Source organism: Littorina saxatilis, linkage group LG6, assembly GCF_037325665.1.
Source record: "Littorina saxatilis isolate snail1 linkage group LG6, US_GU_Lsax_2.0, whole genome shotgun sequence".
Classification (NCBI taxonomy): domain Eukaryota; kingdom Metazoa; phylum Mollusca; class Gastropoda; order Littorinimorpha; family Littorinidae; genus Littorina; species Littorina saxatilis.
Window position 1 is genome coordinate 12,397,022 of NC_090250.1, and position 24,527 is coordinate 12,421,548.

A 24,527-nucleotide genomic window follows, 5' to 3' on the forward strand; every position below is an offset into this window, starting at 1 on the left:
TCACCGACATTTGTACTAACTGTAGCTCTACACAGCGCACGCTGAACCCTGCCAGGGGCTGGCTGCACCGTGTTACTGCCGCCTGCAATCACCAACATTCACCGACAATTAATGTACAACTCTACACAGCGCAACTGATCCCTGTGAGAGGCTGGTTGCACCGTATTTCTGACTGTAACTCTACAGAGCACACACTGAACTCTGTCAGAGGCTGGCTGCACCATATTTCTGACTGTAACTCTACAGAGCACACACTCAACTCTGTCAGAGTCTGGCTGCACCGTATTTCTGACAGTAACTCTACAGAGCACACACTGAACTCTGTCAGAGGCTGGCTGCACCATATTTCTGACTGTAACTCTACAGAGCAGTCACACTGAACTCTGTCAGAGGCCGGTTGCACCGTATTTCTGACTGTAACTCTACAGAGCACACACTCAACTCTGTCAGAGTCTGGCTGCACCGTATTTCTGACAGTAACTCTACAGAGCACTCACTGAACTCTGTCAGAGGCTGGCTGCACCGTATTTCTGACTGTAACTCTACAGAGCACACACAGAACTCTTTCAGAAGCCGGCTGCACCGTATTTCTGACTGTAACTCTACAGAGCACACACGGAACTCTTTCAGAGGACGGCTGCACCGTATTTCTGACTGTAGCTCTACAGAACACACACTAAAATCTGTCAGAGGCCGACTGCACCGTATTTCTGACTGTAGCTCTACAGAGCACACACTACACAGGGTTATTGCTGCCTGCAATCATCAACATTCACTGCCTTCTGCGCTGACTCTCACTGGGCAGCAGTTTCAAGAATAGTACTGCAGATAAAATCCGTAGTCTGATTCTTGTTGATAACAGCTGTAATGTTTTTATGTTCTTTTACTGAACCCAGTACATTTTCATCCCTGCTTTCACCACCTTAGTACTGGAACAGCTAACCACTGGCAATGAAACAAGGATATCCTTTACAACAAAATGGTAAGCACCCTAGAAGAACTCGTACAAGGTTTGGAACACTTGAGAGGGAAGCTAATTCTTACATTATTTTCTCTGTGGAGGTAGGATAGAGCAGGCAGGCGTCCACGACTGCGGAATTTGGAGCTACCCAAAATGATTGGGGTAGAAGCAGTGGCAGGTACATACAGCAAACTGGGATATGTGTCACACAACTGGAAAAAACAAAACAGTCACATTATAAATCAGGGACTCACAAAGTAAACTCCATCAATGCAGTGTACAACAGAAAATGCTAAATAACAGACTTTAACCAAAGACAAATTAACAAACATGAGATGCAGTGATAAAGATGTGCAACAATGAACTGGTATATAATTATATATGAGCCTGTGACAAAAGGTCGTTCGGTATACCCTTGTGCATTTGCAAAGAAAATAAAATGTTTTCACAAAAGCTTTACTATTTTTGTGTTCGTTTGTTTTGAATATACCCATGAGAGATACACATGACAACATGTTGATGTCTTTGAATCTGGATGTTATTTAAAAAAAAAAAAAATTATAAATATATTCTCTTTGTTTCCCTCCTGAGAACGTGTCCGGTGTGTTCACCTACTTTGTTGATAAAAAAAAATAATCCAAAATCATAAGCACTAATTTTTAGCAAGTAACCACACAACTGAGGTTTGAAAAATACACCTCAGTCAATATTATGGTTAAGCTGTTGTAAATTCGGATGATTTTGCCCCAAAAGAATCAGTCAGTCGGTTGTGACTCGCGTATGTCCCACTGATGTGTTTCCCATTTATCTTTTTTTGTTTTCACCTGATCGCTTCCTGGACAAGTTTAAACATGTTTTCCTTTATAAACAACAGTAATAACGATAAAACTATATACTGCATATTGGAAAGTTTGAACATCACCGGTATTTTGAAAAAAAGTGTGCCGTGGCTGATAGTTTGTCCGAACGTCACGACCAAAGATTCACCGATTTTTCCACTACACAATGCGTAGCTGGTCCGATCTTAGCTTTTGCATAAACCGGAACATGCCGGATGTAAGGAGAGCCTCGCTTTCAGTTCCAAAAATGGCCACACGAACACGTGAAGGTAAGAGACTGTAGTATGTCCGTTTGATTCTAGTTTGTTAATAACATCACGACCGACAGAATCGTCACAATTAACCAACTACTGCTTTGACTATTAATCATAGATTAGACACTTTTCAGAGCTTCTGTTAAATACCAATCGAAAACAGTGACAGAGACGTCTGCAGAGCGTGCAACCCTGTTGTTGTGGTGTTTTAATAACAGAGTTATCCTCTTTCGATTTCTGCTCATTGGACATACTTCAGGGACACGGTTGCATGTGTTTGGCTCATTAAAAATTCCCTTACACTGCAGATAAACATTTATAACAAACTTGAAATGATACAAGAAGGCAATGGGTGTCGATCAAAATATATATATTTGAAGGAAAATTTTTCTTTTTTACATTGTAAATGTTCACATTTAAAAGTATGTCCATTGCAGGGTGGTGACAACCAACAGCGGAAATGATGTTTTTGTAACTAATATCAAAAGACATGTTCCTTTTTATTCTTTAATTTTAGGAAAACAACATTGCCATACGTGTTAGCTGCTACAGAAATATATCTGATGTTTTATATCCAAATCTTGCACATTTCATTTATCAGAATATGTCCATTCCTGTTTAGCGACAACCAACAGCACAAATGTGTACCCATGTTCATGCTGTCATGTTATGACAATTATTTTGTGTGTTGATTGAAGGAAATAAAGGTATTTGACATATAAAAAAAAACTGAGGTCAGTTTTGGTGTTCTATTTGATGCGAGTAGAAATAATCAAGATGTGTGAGTGTTGGTTGTCACAGTGGACATATTATTACATCATATAAACACAATATATTTCGACAATCTTGGATGAATTTTAACAGGGATAGTTATATACCTTTGTTTCAGTAAGTTTTAACTGTTGTTTTAAACTTTGGAGATGTTTTTGCCATTATTTTTTGTGAACTAGTTTGTCTTGTGTCACAACCAACAATCTCAAATTATTCGACTAACAACTGATAAAATCATGTCAAGTGTTGCTCAAAGTATCTTTTAACACATGTTTCCAGAAGCCAAAGGACACAACTTAAAACATGCACAAACTGAACACTTTAAATCCATTTTGGAAATTGTCACTTTCAGTCCTGATTGTCAACGACCTTTTGTCACAGGCTCATATGAATGCTGCATGGGACTTGTAGAGTACTGGATTTTATGTTTGTAAAGAAACTAACAAACAAACTCCTATGAACTATTCCGATCTGAACTCACAAATCATAACTATTGTAACAAAACTGACAATATGATACATCCTAGTGTACATGGGAGTCATAGTCCAAGAACACAGAAGAAGATACATCCATCAGCACACTTTACAGCTATCAAAGTGAAATGCAATTCCACTGTCCGCACTCAGCAAACGAATATTCAATAACTAAAAAGAAAGTTACAACAAATGTGACATTAATTGTCACCTCAACTTTGTTCAAAACAAACCAAACAAGAAGGGCAAAGCCCATACGACTCACATGCTTTACACATTTTCCTACCAAAATACATGTGACCTTGACCCAAGGTCAAGGTCATCCAAGGTCATGCAACACAAAGCTGTTAATTCAAGACATAGGAAGTACAATGGTGCTTATTGGCTCTTTCTACCATGAGATAGGGTCACTTTTAGTGGTTCACTACCTTATTTTGGTCACATTTCATTAGGGTCAAAGTGACCTTGACCTTGATCATATGTGACCAAATCTGTCTCATGATGAAAGCATAACATGTGCCCCACATAATTTTTAAGTTTGAAACAGTTATCTTCCATAGTTCAGGGTCAAGGTCACTTCAAAATATGTATACAATCCAACTTTGAAGAGCTCCTGTGACCTTGACCTTGAAGCAAGGTAAACCAAACTGGTATCAAAAGATGGGGCTTACTTTGCCCTATATATCATATATAGGTGAGGTATTCAATCTCAAAAACTTCAGAGAAAATGGGAAAAATGGGAAAAATAGCTGTTTTTTAGGCAACATTTATGGCCCCTGCGACCTTGACCTTGAAGCAAGGTGAAGATGCTATGTATGTTTTTTGGGGCCTTGTCATCATACACCATCTTGCCAAATTTGGTACTGATAGACTGAATAGTGTCCAAGAAATATCCAACGTTAAAGTTTTCCGGACGGACGGACGGACGTCCGGACGGACGTCCGGACGGACGGACGGACGGACGGACGACTCGGGTGAGTACATAGACTCACTTTTGCTTCGCATGTGAGTCAAAAAGAGAAACAAAGCGAGAAAGACAGGAAGAGAGAGAGAAAGGGATCAGAGAAAAAGAGATAAGACAGAAATACAACCTCATATTTTTTGTTGAGACTGGTTAAAGACCAAAGCTCAGAGGGTGCTCCCATGCGCAGATATTCTGATCGAATGTCATAGAGATCCCAGCCAAAAGACTTATTCCAGTCGTCTATGGCCGTGAAGTGGAATGCATAAAGGCTTTCAATATTGCCTGGAAAAAAAAGATCCACTTATGTAATATACATCTCTTAGAATCATACAGTCCGTACAATAATTTCTAAGCCATGTGTCTTAAGTGTTCTTCCCCAGTCCAGCACAGGGAAATTTATACCCTTATTAGGTCGAGAGTCTGAGATTACAGCCGGCAGATTTCCGCATATGTTGTATTTGCATTCCACCTTCAAATTCAGACATTTTCTTCCTTGCTCTAGTGTACGTCTCATCTTCATATAAAAGACAAAAGCAATGAATGTAACATCAATAGACGAATTCCGAAAATAACTCTGTCAGGTTTGTATGGGTTGTGGGAGAGTGACCTTTTCTTGCAAAACATGCACGTGTTTCGAAACACCACTCGCTGATGATTCCCCCCTCCAATGGTTGTACATGTACGAGATTTTGCAAGAAAAGGTCACTCTATCACAACCTATACAAACCCGACGGAGTCATTTCCGAAAATTGATCGTCTACTCTAGTCAATCCTTGCATGAGTGTGTTATGAATGAGTGACAAATAATACTGAAGAACATAACAGCTTTAAGCACAGAGAAAGATTAGTGTGTGTGTGTGTGTGTGTGTGTGTGTGTGTGTGCGTGTGTGTGTGCGTGTGTGTTTGTCTACGTGTGTATGTGTGTGTGTGTTGTGTGTTGTGTGCATGTGTGTGTGTTGTGTGTTGTGTGCATGTGTGTGTGTATATTCTTGCGCATGAATGTGTGTGTGTGCATGTACAATTATTTGCCAAATAATTTAAATCAAGTAATAAATATGTAATATATAGTTTCATCCTTGGCGTAAAATGTAAAAGAAGTAGAGGAAAGAAGCAAGTGAGTGACTACAACGGCCAAGCAGCACACTGACTGGGTCTGGAGAACTCCAGCAGAGACAGGTAGATGTCCTGGCAGTCTCGCTCACGAGGGATGACGAAGGTGACACACATAAAGTTCTTGCAGCGCACCAAGAGAGGAGATCCTCCAGTTGTAAGTGGCTGCTTCTCTACCTGTCCTATGTGCATGTGAAGAATCTGAAACAAATAAAAATAAAAAAAAACGTTCTTTGCAGGTGTTTTTTAAAAAAATTTTTTAACTGCTTTAAGAAAAAACAAGTCGCGTAAGGCGAAAATACAACATTTAGTCAAGCTCAGTCGAACTCACAGAATGAAACTGAACGCATTGCATTTTTTCCGCAAGACCGTACACTCGTAGCATCGTCTGTCCACCGCTCGTGGCAAAGGCAGTGAAATTAACAATCCAGAAAAGCGCGGTAGCGGTTGCGCTGAGGAGGATAGCCCGCTTTTCTATATCTCTATTCTTTTTAACTCTCTGAACGTGTTTTTAATCCAAACATATCATATCTATATGTTTTTTGAATCAGGAACCGACAAGGAATAAGATGAAATTGTTTTTAAATCGATTTCTGAAATTTAATTTTAATCATAATTTTTATATTTTTAATTTTCAGAGCTTGTTTTTAATCCGATTATAACATATTTATATGTTTTTGGAATCAGAAAATAATGAAGAATACGATAAACGTAATTTTAAATCGTTTTATAAAAAAATAATTGTATTTACAATTTTCAGATTTTTAATGACCAAAGTCATTAATTAAATTTTAAGCCTCCAAGCTGAAATGCAATACCAAAGTCCGGCCTTCGTCGTAGATTGCTTGGCCAAAATTTCAATCAATTTGATTGAAAAATGAGGGTGTGACAGTGCCGCCTCAACTTTTACAAAATGCCGGATATGACGTCATCAGACATTTATCCAAAAAATGAAAAAAACATCTGGGGATATCATACCCAGGAACTCTCATGAAAAATTTCATAAAGATCGGTCCAGTAGTTTACTCTGAATCGCTCTACACACACACACACACACACACACACACACACATACACCACGACCCTCGTCTCGATTCCCCCCTCTACGTTAAAACATTTAGTCAAAACTTGACTAAATGTAAAAATGACATATACACTGACTCTTCCTTATCTCTTTATGGATCCTCTGTTTCTTCCTGCTTTTTCCCTTAAAAATTCAAATGCATGCAAAGATACAAAATCACATTGGATCAATTATTTGTATGTACATGTATGCATGAGTAGAATAAGAGCAGATACACTAATTCTACCTTTTTTGCCTTCCCCCTACCCCTCCCGCACAGATAGACATTCACACAGACAGACAGGCAGACAGACAGACACACACACACACACACCCTTTTCCATCACTCCCAGTTGCAGCTAAAAAACGTACAGTATGTGAGGTCATTTCCTCCCACACATAGTTAACTTGAGACTGATCTTAAATGCTGCACATGGAAACATCTGGGATCTGCTACCTGTGCAAGCTGCAGATTCCATGCAGAACAAGAAGGCAATAAAGAGAACTGACTGAGACTGAAGGCTGTCTATCTAAAGAGGTCAAAGAGGAATTATTGCAGGACCAGAGAGAGAAGAAGTGAGATCCAGAGTTTGTGTGTACAGGTTGCTCCTTTCAACTGAGTAAACACGTGACATATCAACCGCGTGTGCACACACACAAACGCACATGTGAACACACAAAATGCACAAGCCAAAACATACATGCATGTGCTCAGAGAGAGAGAGAGAGAGAGAGAGAGAGAGAGAGAGAGAGAGAGAGAGAGAGAGAGAGAGAGAGAGAGAGAGAGAGAGAGAGAGAGAGAGACAGACAGAGAGAGACAGACAGAGACAGAGACATACAGACAGACAGACAGAATAACAGAGAGACAGAGAAAGAGCAGTGGCTAACAATCATGCAGTAAACAAGTTACTTTATAACCTGAAAAGCAATTTAAACCCACGCACTATAGACATTGTATAATTAACATCAATTTTTCAGTTGTGCCTTCTATGGAGTCCATCAGAATATACAAAACCCACAGCACACCAATACTGAGAACCACGATGATGCGAGTCAGTTTCGGGCACTACTGGAGCAAAAAAGTGTTCCCGTGAATGCACGATCCAGAAAAACAGAGTGATCCATAAGGACAAGGGGTTGGTGAGGGAACATAAGCAAATTCCTTAATCATGAGGACTTGTTTTGGCATACACTAAACACTTTTCATGAAAACTTGTTTTGCATAGGATTAATGCATGCAAGGGAAAACAAATGTGATTCACACGTTCTGTACACATGTGCAGACAGACAAACATAGTCTGAAACTTTTTATGACAGGCTCCACTTCCATGGTGGCTGTACAGCCTTGCATGATCATTGATATTCTGTCACCCCTGTCTGACCTCTGAACTGAAAAGGGAGTAAATAAAGAAGCTCTGTGCATAGATATATATATACTAGATGAATACCCGCTTCGCCGGGTACCCGGCTTAGCCGGGTGTACGCCGGCTTTGCCTGCGAACCGCACGAAAGAAGGGAGATAAACGCGCAAAACACTGGAGAAGAGTAATACCCGGCTTCGCCGGGACATTGACCTTCTAAAAATAGTATAACGGGAATATGGATTGAGCGTTGTCGACAGTGACCTTCTAAAAATAGAAACGGGAATATGGATTGACGCCACACGAAGGAAGGGAGATAAACGCTGAAAACACTGGAGAAGATAAAGAAGAGTTACTGGGAATGGATCCAGAGAAAAACTAAAATCGGTTCAGCGCGCAGCGCTGAGAGCACGTGTTGAAATATCTCATCGACCAGGTTGTGTACAGGGTGTACCTGAATATGGCCACCAAATTTGAAAGAGATCCATCGAGAACTTTGGCCGTGCATCGCGGACACACACACACACACACACACACACACACACACACACACACACGTCGTATATATATATATATAGATATATACATACTAGAGGAATACCCGGCTTTGCCGGGTGAATCGCGAGACAGAGACAGACAGCATGGCGGTTCGCAGTCTTAGAGCACGTGTTAAACATTTTCATCCACCAGTTTTTGCCCACACAAAGGAAGGCAAGAACATACAGAGAGACAAAAGCCGCCAGACCCCATCACAAACAGAACTCTACAATCCACAGGTGTTGCCTGGCGAGCTAGCTATAAATAGCTCACAACTTCTAAGGCGAACAACTCTGCAGAGTCTGCTGTGAAGGGCGACGGTAGTCTCCCTGTCACACTCGACCCCCTTTGAATGAACTTTAATTGTCCCCAAAGTTCCAAACCATGGACCCGCCAAGCTTAGGTCCCTCCCAGGTTGGTGGAATGGGAACAGCACGAAAATGATTCAGTGGCCATAATGCCATTCCTGAACATATCATGTCGAGTCCCATCCCTGTCGACGACGCCAAATGTAACCGAGTGCCAAAACACCACAATCACCTTTGAAGGCGAAGTCCACTCAAACGGGATTGAGAATTTTAGAGCTTATTTCTAAGCCCGATAATAACTGTTATGGCTTCTCAAAGGAAGGCCAGAACATACAGAGAGACCAAAGCCGCCAGACCCCATCACAAACATAACTCTACAATCCACAGGTGTTGCCTACACACACACACACACACACACACACACACACACACACACACACACACACACACACAGAAGCCGTATATAAATCTAATATATATAAATATATAGAGATAGATGACAGTGGATTTTTCGATAAATAGATTCGACCTTTGCACTTTTACAGTGAGGACAACTTACGGGTACATGCAAGGAAAGCCGCGTTCTGGACAGTGCAGTGACCTTCTAAAAATAGTAACGGGAATATGGATTGACGCCACACGAAGGAAGGGAGATAAACGCGCAAAACACTAGAGAAGATAAGGAAGAGTTACTGGGAATGGATGTAGTGGATCTACAGAAAAACCAAAATCGGTTCAGCGGTGCGCGCTGAGAGCACGTGTTGAAAATTCTCATCGACCAGGTTGTGTCCGGGGTCTACCTGAATATGCCCACCAAATTTGAAGCAGATCCATCGAGAACTTTGGCCGTGCATCGCGAACACACAGACAGACACAAGTCGTATATATATATATAGATATATCCCATGACCTCCCTTCTTTGTCTATATTTCTTGTACACTGTATTTTCCTTGTTCTCTTGTTATATCTATGATGTAACTATTGCACTCTTATAACACATAAAATAGAGGATAAATAAGGGTGCACGAAATACATCATAGCTGGCTCTACTTTCTGTCGACCTTGACATTCCATAATGCACATGTACCTATAGACCGGATGTGCAAGGGGTAACCACGCTTTTGAGAACTTGCGCGAGAGTCGTTCAGTGAGTTTTAGTCTCGACTTGCCGAGACTATCATCGTAGCGTCATAGATTTCATGACGTCTGTCGTCAATCGCGTCATATTAAGGGGACGTAATCTGTTATGCTTCCTTCTATTCGCTGTTCTATTTCTCTCTTGTGATCAACATGACAAGCCGTATGTGTTTGAGTGTGTGTGCTCGTGCTCTCAACTAAAACAAAAGTCAAACTAGCAATCGTTAAAAACCCAGTCCGTCCGTCCAGCACTGCTATGTTCAGACTATGCACATGTGAAGTTACAGCGTGCCCGGTACACACGCCCTTATCGGTACATCATCGACTACGAGTGTTCTCTGGACAAGCTGTTTAATGCATTTTGCGAATATTTCTAGCTCTTCTGTGGTGCAGTAGGCCCTATAGACGATGAAGGTGTCCAAGATCTCAGGAGATGCGTGTGTAACCACTAGGTATTCAGTCAAATCCGTGTAAGAGGCTTTCAACTGACGGGGACAACCAAGCCACCATTTGCACCGACTTGACATAGATCAACAGACGTACCTTTAGCCTGGTATGTGCAGAGGTGCCTCATCTGAACAGAAAACTAAAGCTTGATGTTTCCGTCACACTTTGTCTTTTAGATCTTCATGGGATATACAGGTTACAACACTCGTGATTTTTTATATGGCTTGTATTCCAGTCAAGACCCAGCTCGTGAGTCCCTTGATATTCATCCGCTGGGTCTTGACTGAAATACAACCCATATAAAAAACCACTCGTGTTGTAACCTCTATATATATAAATATATATATATATGTGTGTGTGTGTGTGTGTGTGTGTGTGTGTGTGTGTGTGTGTGTGTGTGTGTGTGTGTGTGTGTGTGTGTGTGCGTGCAGTTGCTTTTTCTTCTTCACTGTCATAAGCAATGAACTTCAGCAATTTAGGGTACCCTCCCCCCCCCCCCCCCAATTCCCACCCTGTGGCATTAGGTGAGGTAGAGGCGCTCACGTGAACCTGTGTATCATGCCTGAAGGTATTTACACTCCCAATGCATAAGCGCGTGTGTGTGTTTGAAGAGACAAAAACAAGCACTGGATGCATCAGGGAACACAGATCTTCTTTGCCAAACCACTCTTCTTGCGGCACTCTTCAAACAAACCTCCTGTTTCCTCCTCTATTCCTGCACATTTACACTGCGATTTGCTGCTTTGCATACTGCGCCAAATGCCTGGGATCAAGGATCAATGGGAAGACATTACCTCCCTCACTGGACAAGTATGACTCGATACCAGAGACAGTTCTCTGTGCCGGCAGGTCGATGGCTTTTCTCTTTCTAAAGAGAATCCCCAAGTCAATGATTAATACAGGAGGAAAGCGGAACAGAAGGAAAACGATTTCCCTGTTGGCTTGGAGCTGACATCCCCGCCCCCACTGTACAGTCAGGAATCTCCTGCTCTTCACGTAATGTTACATTTCACACCATGACAAAAAAATGCTACATATTTACTCAGTGAGAACAGTGAAAGTTACTTTTAAGTTTATTTATGCAAACAGTTTTTGTCATCTCCAAAAGTATGTAAAAAAATGAGAGGGAAAAATGCAACAAAGGTATAACTAATTGTACTAAAAAATCAAGATTAATGTAATATTCATGTAATATTTACCTCAGAAAACAACTGTCTTCTTCTGATCGCATAATATATAAATTTTGCTAGGAACCTACACATAACTGTCAACTGAACAGGGCCGGACTAGGCGAAGAGGAGGGGGGGGGGGTTGCCAGTGGTGGCCCAGGGGGATGTCCCCCCTGGCGGCAGGGGCGGATCAGTTCATTTTATGACTGGTTTTTTTCAAAAGTATATTGTGAAGATATGGGTGTGAAGGCGCGAAGCGCCGAGCCGACGGCGCGAAGCGCCTAGCTTGCTAGGGGGGTCCGGGGGCATGCCCCCCCGGAAAATTTTGAAAAAAAGGATGCAAAATGGTGCAATCTGGTGCATTCTGAGGATGATCATTACCAGTTTCAGGCAGCAGATTTTGTCACTGATTAATACCCCAAAAATTGAAACTCAATGTAAAATAAAGAAATGCATACCTCATTCAATATTTTTATTTTTTGGCTGGGGGGGGGTCCGGAAACCCTAGAACCCACCCCCCCCTCGTTGTGGGGGTCAGGGGGCGAAGCCCCCTGAAGCTGACGGGTAGGTCATATTCTGAGATAAGAAAATGGTCGCTCCTTGCATAAAACGGCATAAAATAAGCAATAATAAAAAAAAAATTAAATAAGTAAGGTACATGTTTAGGCTAGGGGGGGGGTTGCGCAACCCCCATACCCCCCCCCCGGTAGTCCGGCCCTGCTGAAGAAAGTGGCATGTTTCCAAAACAAATTAGAAATCTTAATCTTAAATCTAAATACAATGGACAATGTAATACAAAATGTGTTTCGCTTTCTTCCAGATTGCCGGAAAAAAGGCAATTACGTGCTGTTTCACTGTCACTATACCTTTTCAAATTTCCATTAATTGGAAGCACAACTAGGAGAGAGAGAGAGAGAGAGAGAGAGAACAAGAACAAGAACAAGAACAAGATTTTATTCCTTTAAGGCCTTAGCCCCTTTCGGAAGGGGGCTGGTTACACAAAAGTAGAGCGTGTGTGCAGCAGCAATCCACACACGCGTCGTTTCAAGTGAACAGAAGAAAAGACAATGTATAATCATAAAATACTAATGCTTAAACAGCGTTTTCTAAACATTTAAATGAAAAATACAAGAACTTAGCTACATTGCAAAGTATAGTTTCATTTTTCACAGACAACAACAGTGCAAGTTTGAAGTTCGAAGGACATCTACAAAATTTTGCTGGAATAAATTGACGTCTTAGATTTTCCAGTGCAGGGCAGCATAAAACAAAATGCAATTCATCTTCAGTACTAGATTGACACAAACGACAGACCAAATTATTTTCACTTACAGCTTTATAACTTTCTGTATGTAAAGCAAGTCTGGAAATACCCAATCTAAATTTAACCAAAACATTTAAAATGTGTCTGTTTACTGGAATTGACAAGTATGTTTCTACAAGATTTGTTGTCTTAAAGGTACGGTACAATGCAAACCGGTCGCTAGTCTGAATATGATTATCCCACTCTTGCCACCGGCAGTCAATAATGGAAAATTTCCTAGATAAATTTTCATTTAATTAATATACTTACCCGAATCACATTAGCATTGAGTCACCTGAGATGCTTATCACTGAAAAACGCTTACCCGGCTAAAAAATTTAAAGGGAAGCAACCCCATCACCAAAACGAAAGTGAAAGTAGCTTTGGTAATGGGCCAGCACACTGGGAGTTACCTCCCATACGGGTGTGTGCCACGTCACTTCCTCTAGGAACACGTGCCTATTCTCATACGGCTTTAAAAAACTTAAAACCATACGCGGGGCAGGTGGGAGGGAATACAGTATGTGATTCGGGTAAGTATATTAATTAAATGAAAATTTATCTAGGAAATTTTCCATTAAATAACATATTCTTACTCCGAATCACATTAGCAGATAACATCAACAAGGCGGTGGGCTAGAAATGAATCAAAACTCACCATCAAGTTCTGGACAGGAACTGACCTGCTGCTATGAGAGCTGGAAGGCCTCTGGAGCCATCCTGTCGAAGAGCCGAGACGTCCCGAAGATAAAAGTTTATGAAAACATCTTCAGAACGCCAAAACGCAATTGTCAGCACCTCCTCTAGACATCTGGAGCGCAGTACTGCCAGAGAGGATGCCCACGCCCTCATTTCATGGGCTCGGGCCGAGTCAAGTGGCAAGGAGGGCATAACCCCCCCCCCCCTCTTTGTGCGACTCCACTCATAAGCTTGCTTAATGAGCGAGGACACCCACCGGGCCAACGATACCTTCGACAAATCTTACTCGCGCCTAGAAAAGGGCGAGATAAACAGCAACTTCTGAGAACTAGACCGAAACGGCTGAGTCCGGGCTAAGTACAGACGAAGAGCCCTCACAGGGCAATTGACCGAATCAAGGTCATCCGGGGCCAACGCGCTGATCAGAGCCTTGACTCTAACCAGCGGAGAGGCCTGCCCCGGAGACTGATTCTTGGCCAGGAAATCGGGCCGGAAACGCAAAGATGCGGAACCGTCCGACTAAAAGGAGATATCTCCAGGCTGACCCGACAGGGCGTGGACCTCGCTACCCCGTCGGGCCGTTGACAACAAAAGAAGAACCAGCGCTTTGCGAGTGACATTGAACAGAATGGCCTCGCTCAAAGGCTCAAAATCCGCAGAACGTAGGAATTCCAGGATTAAAAACAAGTCCCACTTGGGAGCGGGCAAACGAGCTTTCGCTTCCTTAAGAGCAGCCCTTTTAATGACTGCAGCTATAACGCCCCCGACTCGAACAGACCGACCGATCTGCTTAAGAGTCGCCGAGATAGCGAAGCGCCGGACCCTCAACGAGGAGCCTGAGGCGCCCTGCGAAGACATGAAAGAGAGGCGGTTGGCGACCTGAATATAGCGCGGAGCCACCGAACTCACCCCTGTAGCTGAACACCAGGCAGTCCATGCCTTCCAGTGGGAAGCATAAACTGACGAGGTGGACGCTCTATGCGAGCGAGCCACCAAGTCCAGACGGATGGAAGCCATCAGGAGAGGCAAAGTGGAGCAAATCTGAGCTTGGAGCTTGTCCACCCTTCTCTGAGAAGGCTGGACAGTCCACGCGACCGTGTCGAAAGACATCCCCAGATAAGTGAATGTCTGTGACGGGGTCAGCTCCGACTTTCCCTGGTTGATCGAGAACCCCAACAAGTTGGATTCTCGAAGAACCATCAGGGTATCTTGCGAACAGCCGCTCTGGGACTGGTTCATGATGAATCAGTCGTCCAGATAAGCCCGCAGGCGGATACCCTAGGACCTCACCAGTGCACAGACCTGTCTCACCACCATGGTGAAAATCCATGGTGCGAGGGACAGCCCGAAAGGGAGTGCGCGAAACTGGTAGATCTGATCTCCCCACCGGAAACAAAGCCATTTCCGGTCGGCCGGATGCATAAGAATGAAAGTATGCGTCCGTGAGATCGATCGAGGTCACCCAGTCTCCTGGGCGGAGAGAGTCTCGGACCGAGGCTGGCGTCTCCATCTTGACTTTTATCTCACTCAAGAAAGTGTTGAGGAGAGATAAATCCAACACGGGACGCCGTCCTCCTGACGCTTTGGGAACGGCGAAAAGACGCCCTTAAATCCCAGGGAGCTATGGACCCGAACTCTCTCCACCGCGCCCTTCTGCTCCAGGGAGGCAATTTCCGACTGCAAGACGGAACATGCTTCCTGCGAGAAGATGGGCTTGAACCGCGGTGGCACTCGGGTAAGAGGCGCCTTTTCCTCCCGCCAGAGCAGGCGGAAGCCCGATCTCACCACTCCCACAATCCATTGGCTGTCTACTACCGACATCCAACGAGAAAGCGCACGGGAGGGGCCTCCCGCCATCACCAAGGTGGAAGGCGGGAGGGGGGTGAGATCGGGAGCGCTTCATTGGGGGTGTGGCTTACTCCCAGAGCCGCCACACCCCCTCCCCGATGCCGTCCTCTTCTTCCTGCCACGAGCGACCGGCAGAGCCTGCCGCTTCTGAGCTGGCTTGAGGTTCGACAATGTCTGAGCCTGCTTTTGCTTAGAAGGCTTAGACTGTTTCACCCCCTGCAGAGTGAAGTCGAGGAACTGACTGTCCTTGTTCGACTGAATCTCCTTCTGTCTGGCATCCATTGCCAGAGAACAGAAGCGAGATTCCTCTGAGACCGGGGAGACTCTCAAGGTCTCCCTAGTAGCCAGCTCCGTGAACTGGGACTGCGAGAGGAAGAGATCCCTCCTACAGAGGACCGCTTGGGTGTACTGTAGAGAGGAAAGACGCAATTGTTCCTCATTGAACTTGGCCAAGGCGGTAAAAAACGCAGAGACATCGTCCGCATTTTGTTCTTCACTGAGAGTGAAAGGAACCAGTGAATCGATCAATGCCCGATACAGAGTCCGAACAAGAGTCTCCGCAACGGAGGACAGTTCGATCTGCCGACGTCCAACCTCCTCAGCAGAGAGGAGGGAAGCCTCAGAAACCGGCAGAACCAGATCATGCTTGATCGGTTTAGCCAGAAGAGGCAGCAATTCCCGGGGAACCGGAAGGGTAGCCCTAGGGAGTGCAAAAGACGCCAGCCAGCTCTGGCTCTGAGTGGGCAAGCTAAGCTTCCTATTGCCCGTAGGCACAAAGGAAGAGGCTTGAGAAGCCGACGCCACCCACTGCTGAGCTGATTCCGGAACTGGACCAAAAGGAAGCAGTAACGGAACAGGCACTGGCTGAATACCACTCCCCGCATGTGCTGGACGAACCAGCGAATGCGAAAGTTGGTAAGCCACTGACGGAGACTCGGCGAACCGGAAGGAAGAAACATCTTCCTGTGCCGGCCGGAAGTCCGCCATGGCCGAAGGAACGAACGGAGCGGAAGAGTCCGCAGCCACCACCCCTTCGGGGAAAAAACGAGACGCTACTTCCGCCGCGATGTCAAGAACAGACTTGAGCTTCGACGGAAACACGCCCCGAGACTCCTCGTTGACCACTAATGGAGCATCAGAATAGTCACACAAGGAACCATGACCAAAACCACCAGTTCCGGAAGCAGAAGCATGCCCTGGCAAACCGGAAACCGGAATGCCTGTGCACGAACATTATCCTGCAACCCAGCACCTTGTGAAGGTAAGGGTAGGCAGGACGACCATCCGTAAAAACCGGAGCTGGATGAGCTGACGTCACTCCCCCATCCGAGTGGAGTGATGCCTGCTCAAGCCTAGGCACTAAATGGCCGGAAGGCGTACGCTGGAATCCACCCTCTGAAATCCGGAAGGAAGCACCAGAAGAGGAAGCAGCGTGTCCGGCCGAAACCGGAAGTGTAGTCGACGAAACCGCGCAATGCGGAATTGAAGGCTGCACTGGTTGACTTCGTGATCCGGAAGGACCGGAAGTCAGTGAAAACTCCATACTGCCGCAGCCGCCGTAGCGTGCCTGCGTGGACGGATCATCACCTCCGGCGAGTGCCGGTAGTGCAGCCGACAGAACCGCGCAATGCGGAAGCGAAGGCTGCACTGAAACCAAAAACACCAGTTCCGGAAGCAGAAGCATGCCCTGGCAAACCGGAAACAGGAAATGCCTGTGCACGAACATCATCCTGCAGCCCAGAACCTTGTGAAGGTAAAGGGTAGGCAGGACGACTATCCGGAAAAACCGGAGCTGGATGAGCTGACGTCACTCCCCCATCAGAGTGGAGTGATGCCTGCTCAAGCCTAGGCACTAACAGGCCGGAAGGCGTACGCTGGAATCCACCCACTGGTATCCGGAAGGAAGCACCAGAAGAGGAAGCAGCGTGTCCGGCCGAAACCGGAAGTGTAGCCGTCGGAAACCGCGCAATGCGGAAGTGAAGGCTGCACTGGTTGACTTCGTGATCCGGAAGGACCGGAAGTCAGTGAATACTCCATCCTGCCGCAGCCGCCGTAGCGTGCCTGCGTGGACGGATCATCACTTCCGGCGAGTGCCGGTAGTGTAGCCGACGGAACCGCGCAATGCGGAAACGAAGGCTGCACTGGTTGACTTCGCGATCCGGAAGGACCGGAAGTCAGTGAATACTCCATCCTGCCGCGACCGCCGTAGCGTGCCGGAGCGGACGGATCATCACTTCCGGCAAGTGCCGGAAATGCGGCAGCCGAAACCGACTGCCGCCGCTGTTCGATCAAATCCGGGGCCTCGTAGGTTATCGCCGGAAATGAAAGATCAGCATGGTATCGGTCGTGACCCGAAGCGAAAGAGCTGTCTCCCGAGAGAGAACGTCCAGGCGCCTCACGAGGGCTATCGGACCAGCTCTGCTTACCAGCCGCAGCTGAAGAGGGAGGACGCTGCTCCAAACCGGAAATGGAAGGCAAAGACACGGAAGCCAACGCCCGGACGTCACTGCCAGATGCCGGAAACGCCAACAACTGGCGACGGAACGCTGGAACTCTGCCTGCACCAAGCTGCGGATTTCTGGAACCAGTGTCTAAAACAGAAAGGAACCAACGCACCCTGCACAGGTGCTAACAACGAGGACGAAGTCTCCGTAGTAGAGAACCGGAGCAGACGTAACAGTAGCGCTAGGCGCCGCAAAAGATAGCAGAAGTAGTAACAGCGCAAGGCGCCGAAAAAGGTACAGACAACAAAGTGCTACGTTCTTGGTCTGTACAAGTAAAACTGCTTAAGAAGAAGCCTAAGGCTTAAATTTCCCCTTGGGGTCCGACTTGCCACAGCGCTTGTCTGAATCAGACATGCTGTCAAATCCATGTAAACAACACGAAAACATTTTACTGAACGTAAGTCTAAATGACTGAAAACTCAGTAAAAACACACACTTTCGCGTCAACAAATTACGATAGCTACACTTGCCTAACAAAAACAGAGGCACGTAGAGCTACAAACAAAGTCACACGAGCTAGTAAACTAACTCACACAACAAAATGGCGAAACACGCAAGTAACTGACACACAAGTCAACAACACGTGGCAACGCGAAAAAATTTACTGACACGTAAGTCTAAACGACTGAAAACACAGTAAACACACACACTTTCGCGTCAACAAAATACTATAGCTACACTTGCCCAACACAGAAAGGGGCACGCAGAGCTACGAGCAAAGTCATACGAGCTAGCTAACTAACTCACACAACAAAATGGCGAAACACGCAAGTCACTGACACACAAGTCCGCAAAAAACGGACAACGTACAGTAACGAAAACAGCGCAAACAACCAACAACAAACGGGAACGAGCTCACCAAACTGTAGGCATAGCAGAAAAGCTGGGTAACGTGGCCGGCGGGTGTCACTCAAACACACAAGGTCAGCCACAGAGCGTCAAAAAGTGAACCGTCCTCTCCGAGGTGAAAAAGACGTATGAGAATAGGCACGTGTTCCTAGAGGAAGTGACGTGGCACACACCCGTATGGGAGGTAACTCCCAGTGTGCTGGCCCATTACCAAAGCTACTTTCACTTTCGTTTTGGTGATGGGGTTGCTTCCCTTTAAATTTTTTAGCCGGGTAAGCGTTTTTCAGTGATAAGCATCTCAGGTGACTCAATGCTAATGTGATTCGGAGTAAGAATATGTTATTTAATGCGTTGCTTAAAACATGCCAAAAACGAATTAATACAGGCTACACCTTGGTTAATCCATACATACTGAAAACCATATCGACACAGGCACAACCGTACCTGTGATGCCCAAGTAGATTTACCTCTGCTATCTAGAGAAAACAACATCTTATATGCTTTACGAGGTAATCTACTGTCATCCATTCTTGTCAGTTTCAGCCAGTATCTTATGCAACGTACATATGAATTTAAGTAAATGGGATAACGTCCAAATTCACCATATACAAGATCATTAGGAGTACGCCTGTCAACACCTAAAAAACGTTTTAAAGCAAACAAATGCACCTTTTCTACTGTTGCTGCCTGCATCAGACCCCATACCTCGGCACCATACTGAACAATAGGTTGAACTTGTGAGTCAAAAAGCTTGATGAAAACATCCAAAGACAATCTATCGAATTTATACAAATTACTCATAATACACAGTACTGCACGTTTTGCTCTGGCAACTAGATCTTGACAAGCAAAATTAAAGCTTAATTTGGTAGAAAAATAAATACCTAAATACTTGTATGCATTTACTACCTCCATTCTTTGCCCACCAAAATACCAAACTTCACGAGCAGCTAGATATCCACCTTTACGAAAAACCACGATGTTACTTTTCCCCATGTTTACTTTAAGCTCAAGGCGCTGTGAAGCAAAATATAGACTATGTAGTTGTGACTGCAGACCAACAACAGTTTCAGACAGCAAAGTAATATCATCGGCAAACAGTAGAATGAACAATTCAACAATGTCAGGGTTTAAAGTAATACCATGCCTACCATTATCAATGATTTCCAATGCCAGCTCATTTATAAATAGAGCGAATAAAATTGGACTGCACACGTCTCCTTGCTTCACACCTTTTGTACAGTTAATGAAATCTGTTAGTTGAGCACCACATCGTATTTTAGCCTTGACCATTGCATACATACTTTTAATACATCTATACAACTTTCCCTTTATACCATTTTTAATCAAAATTGGCCAGAGCAGTCTGCGTGAGATACTGTCAAAACATTTCTCAAAATCAATGAAAGCTACATAAAGTTTGCGATTATTAGAAAATTGTTTCTGTACAGCAGCAAGCAGAGTGAAGATATGGTCAACAGTAGAATAATTTTGTTTGAAACCAGCCTGACATTCACCTGTAATATTATGTAATTCAGTCCACTCTTTAAGTCTATTATTAACAACAGTACCATACAATTTACTACATATATCACACAATGAAATTCCCCTATAGTTGTTAGTATCATTTCTATCTCCTTTCTTAAATAACGGTACAATAACTGAATCGTACCAGTTCTGTGGATAGATTCCCTCATCAAACAAAGCGTTAAACAGTTTCACTAAAAACAACACCACATCTTCGCTAGCTGCTTTAAAAAATTCCCCAATTAAACCATCAGGTCCTGCAGCTTTGCCCGATTTCAGTTTTCTGATAGCAATCAACACTTCTTCTTTGGTAATGGGTCTATCCAGCATTTCTTCATATTCATTATTCACGTCATTAACATCAGCATGCTCATCATCTTCAATCTCATCTTTTTCTAAAATGCTATGAAAGTGCTGGTACCAATCATCAACAGAAATATTGTTTTGCTGCTGGACCTTTTTACAAGAAACATTTTTAATTTTCCTCCAAAATTCTCTCTGATCACTTACAGCACCTACAAGTTCTGTATACAAACTGTCATTGTACTGTTTCTTTTTTCTATGCACAAGGTTTTTATATTCACGCCTGGCTTTACAATACTCATCCCTATCCACATTTTCTAATGAATTCCTACAATACTCATCCCTATCCACATTTTCTAATGAATTCCTACATTTTCTCAGCAACTTTCTGACACGTCTTCTTTCAAGCACACATTCACGATCAAACCATTTGAATTTACGTGGTTCATCTGACAAGATAATAGTTTTCTTCATACAAGTTGCACAATCTTTAACTGAATTTATAAACAAAGTCAAAGCATCATTTACATTAATATCAATCATTTCGCTTGCCAGTCGTAACTGTTGCCGAAACACATCAGAATTAATTGCATCTTTGTACTGATGTTCATGATCAGAGTTCCAAACAAATTTTTGCAAAACTTCTTTTTTCTTAACCTTTGTAGCATGTGAATAAAGGTTGTTTTGTTGAGTGATAGTTAATTCAAGTGGCATGTGTTGTGAATCAATATTGTCAGAGACATAAAGGCTGCAAAATTTAACAATGGAATCAAACAAATCATAGGAAGCAAGGAAGTAGTCATTCACACTGTTTCCAAATTCAGAGATGAATGTGTAACAACCCTGAGAGAGAGAGAGAGAGAGAGAGAGAGAGAGAGAGAGAGAGAGAGAGAGAGAGAGAGAGAGAGAGAGAGAGAGAGAGAGAGAGAGAGAGAGAGAGAGAGAGAGAGAGAGAGAGAGAGAGAGAGAGAGAGAGAGAGAGAGAGAGAGAGAGAGAGAGAGAGAGAGAGAGAGAGAGAGAGAGAGAGAGAGAGAGAGAGAGAGAGAGAGAGAGAGAGAGAGAGAGAGAGAGAGAGAGAGAGAGAGAGAGAGAGAGAGAGAGAGAGAGAGAGAGAGAGAGAGAGAGAGAGAGAGAGAGAGAGAGAGAGAGAGAGAGAGAGAGAGAGAGAGAGAGAGAGAGAGAGAGAGAGAGAGAGAGAGAGAGAGAGAGAGAGAGAGAGAGAGAGAGAGAGAGAGAGAGAGAGAGAGAGAGAGAGAGAGAGAGAGAGAGAGAGAGAGAGAGAGAGAGAGAGAGAGAGAGAGAGAGAGAGAGAGAGAGAGAGAGAGAGAGAGAGAGAGAGAGAGAGAGAGAGAGAGAGAGAGAGAGAGAGAGAGAGAGAGAGAGAGAGAGAGAGAGAGAGAGAGAGAGAGAGGGTGAGAGAGAGAGAGAGAGAGAGAGAGAGAGAGAGAGAGAGAGAGAGAGAGAGAGAGATTTGACGCTTTAAGAGTTTATTGTCCTCAGCTTTAAAAAGCCCTTTAGACAAGGGGATATAATTTACGGAAGAAATAAACATAATCATCTCTGCAAACACATCCACACACACTCCTCTCTCTCTCTCATCGGTTACAGGGACATCAGCAGTGTGCAAGAATTGTATACTTCACATACATGCTGAATGTGTGTGTGTGTGTGTGTGTGTGTGTGTGTGTGTGTGTGTGTGTGTGTGTGTGTGTGTGTGTGTGTGTGAGGGAGGGAGAGAGAGAGAGAGACAGAGAGAGAGACAGAGAGAGACAGAGAGAGAGAGAGAGAGAGAGAGAGAGAGAGAGAGAGTAGATGTGTGTGTGTGTGTGTGTGTGTGCACGTGCGTGCGTGTTCATCATTGTCACATTGAAAATCAACATGCCCAAATACGTCCAGGAAAATTAAAAGTGGGAAAATAAACCTCAAGAAAATGATGCTGCAGTGGATGCTCTAAGGCGCAGCCGGGTCAATAAGACCAAACATCGTTAGACACACTTCACCAACACTGGAAACAAAAATCCAGGACAACATCCCCGGGTGATGGGAAGAACCAAGTGCAGGAGAATGGAAGGCCCTTCTATCGCGGCTCCCTGCTTTTCGCGGCTCCCGCTGATTCCTACTCCCTTCCCCTTCTCGCCACACCTTATTGCCTCCAGGTCGATTCTGAGGCCCCAAGAGCAGACTTCCAGACTGCAACAGCTGTGACAGCTCTCATCCTGACAGGGGCATTTTTCTTTAAAAGGTCTGATCCCACTGGGGAAAAAAACGAACTTACCAACACTTCGTGAGAGTGGTTTAAAAGGGCATACTATTATCCATAGATAAAACAGCAGTAGCAAGAGTGAGTTCTAATACGTTTTGAAACCTCGCAATCCAGTTCCAGTGTACAACAGATTTCACAGAACATTTGAAACAGAAGTGTCTCTGCACGTGCACAGGGGAGCTCTATGCCAAGTATGTTCATTCACTGCGAGTGTCCTGTAAAGACCAACGCAAAGCAGTGGTGCTAACTAGTGACCCAAACTTATACATTTGGCAGCAGTCGCACAATCAACAGTTCACTTGCACCGAATGTTTGTCCGAGTCAGCGGTTGACGCCAAAGATCAAGACCCAGTGAGTGTGTTTGGGGCACCGGTACGTTCAAAACAGCTGCCTGGTTGCCATGTTCGAGTCACGTGTTTGGCAGTTATACGCAGTCTTAACACAACTGCCACATTTCGGTCAGAGAATGGACGTTGTAGTCAACATTTGCACCTGTATTACGTTGTGTTATGCTAAACATATTCCTCTTGACATCTGCCTCAAAACGTTTAGCCTACCACTAGACACACCTGACAACTATGTACTTGTCTTTTGCTCTTGTGGCTACGCATCCGGCATACCATTTTCCACTTTGTACCTCATAGAAAAACAATAAGCCCCTATCTCTAAGCCGCCCCCCCCCCTCCCACCACCCCATGTTGTCCTACGTGTCACCTCTCTTTCTCACACAGCCACCTCCATCTGCCTCCTTGCTACGTCATGGTTTGCCACATCCACTCGCGCTTTAAATTTCGTTTACGGACAAGGGTTCCGCAGTGGCAAGCGGAAATCAGAAAAGAGCATCAAACGCTCGATCGCTCTGGCAGACGGTTGTACGGGTGATGACTGATGACTCAGGAAATTGAAGGTGCCCGATCCCCATGATCAAGTCTGAAATATCCGACAGAACCATAGGACGATGGCTACAACTACCCATTTTAAGCCCCCAATTTAGGAAACGGCATTCATCTTATCTGGCGTTGCTGGCATAGAAAGAGCTCGATCGGGTGCCCTGAGCGAATACTTTTTTAATTATTTCATTTCCTCTGCACGATGGAAAATCAACATTGTGTACTTCCGGAATTGTCAAGAAAATCAACATTGTGTACTTCCGGAATTGTCAAGTCCTTCATATCTGCTGGTACTCACTCCGACCAACAACACAGTGACCTGCTTTCCCTCGACGACTGCGGTTAAATCAAGTTCACATCACAGCGAAAGAGTTGGCTACTCCTGTATACATGCACAATGAAGCGAGCAAGTGCCCTTGCTGGTGTGCACGCTACCGTTCATCTATTGCAAGGTCTACATTGCCAGCACTACTGCCATTTCCTCAGCCTTCCTGTCATCTTCTTTGTAATCGTTGTCATTCGTTTTTTGATATATCTCATTCTTACTCGTATTTAGAATTTAATTGTCAATTTGCTTGTTTTGCTTGTTTGTTCGGGGGTGTGGGACGGGGTTGGAGTTTGATTTTCTGCTTTGATTTACTCTGATGAGTTTGGCTATTGAATCTTATTATTCTCGTATGTGTAATGCATCGCCTTTGAACCTTTCTCCTTTTAAAATAATATTTAATTACTCGATCAATGAATCACTCTCTCCTCCCCTTTTCCAGTTCGATGTTGTGGCTCTATGACGTCATGTCAAGGGAGCGATGACGAATGTCAAGTCAGAGGGTGAAGAGACGGCCCCTGGTCCGTGCCTGCACTGACATCTCACACCATACTCGTCTACTTCGCCAAACCAGAGAAATGTATGACACACATCTATGGCCAAACCTTGTTCCCCAGAATG

The 24,527-nt window shown here is 44.4% G+C and overlaps 1 protein-coding gene across 1 annotated transcript in view; it reads right to left on the bottom strand.

Moving 5' to 3' along the window:
• Positions 1-24,527, bottom strand: part of LOC138968531 (phosphatidylinositol-3,5-bisphosphate 3-phosphatase MTMR8-like) — an 89,563-nt gene that overhangs the window by 16,373 nt on the left and 48,663 nt on the right. Inside the window, exons 3-5 of the mRNA XM_070341107.1 lie at positions 5,411-5,573; positions 4,390-4,544; positions 1,045-1,173 (exon numbers count right to left, since the gene is read on the bottom strand). Of these exons, the coding sequence (XP_070197208.1) occupies positions 1,045-1,173; positions 4,390-4,544; positions 5,411-5,573 (447 nt within the window). The remainder of the gene's footprint in view (positions 1-1,044; positions 1,174-4,389; positions 4,545-5,410; positions 5,574-24,527) is intronic.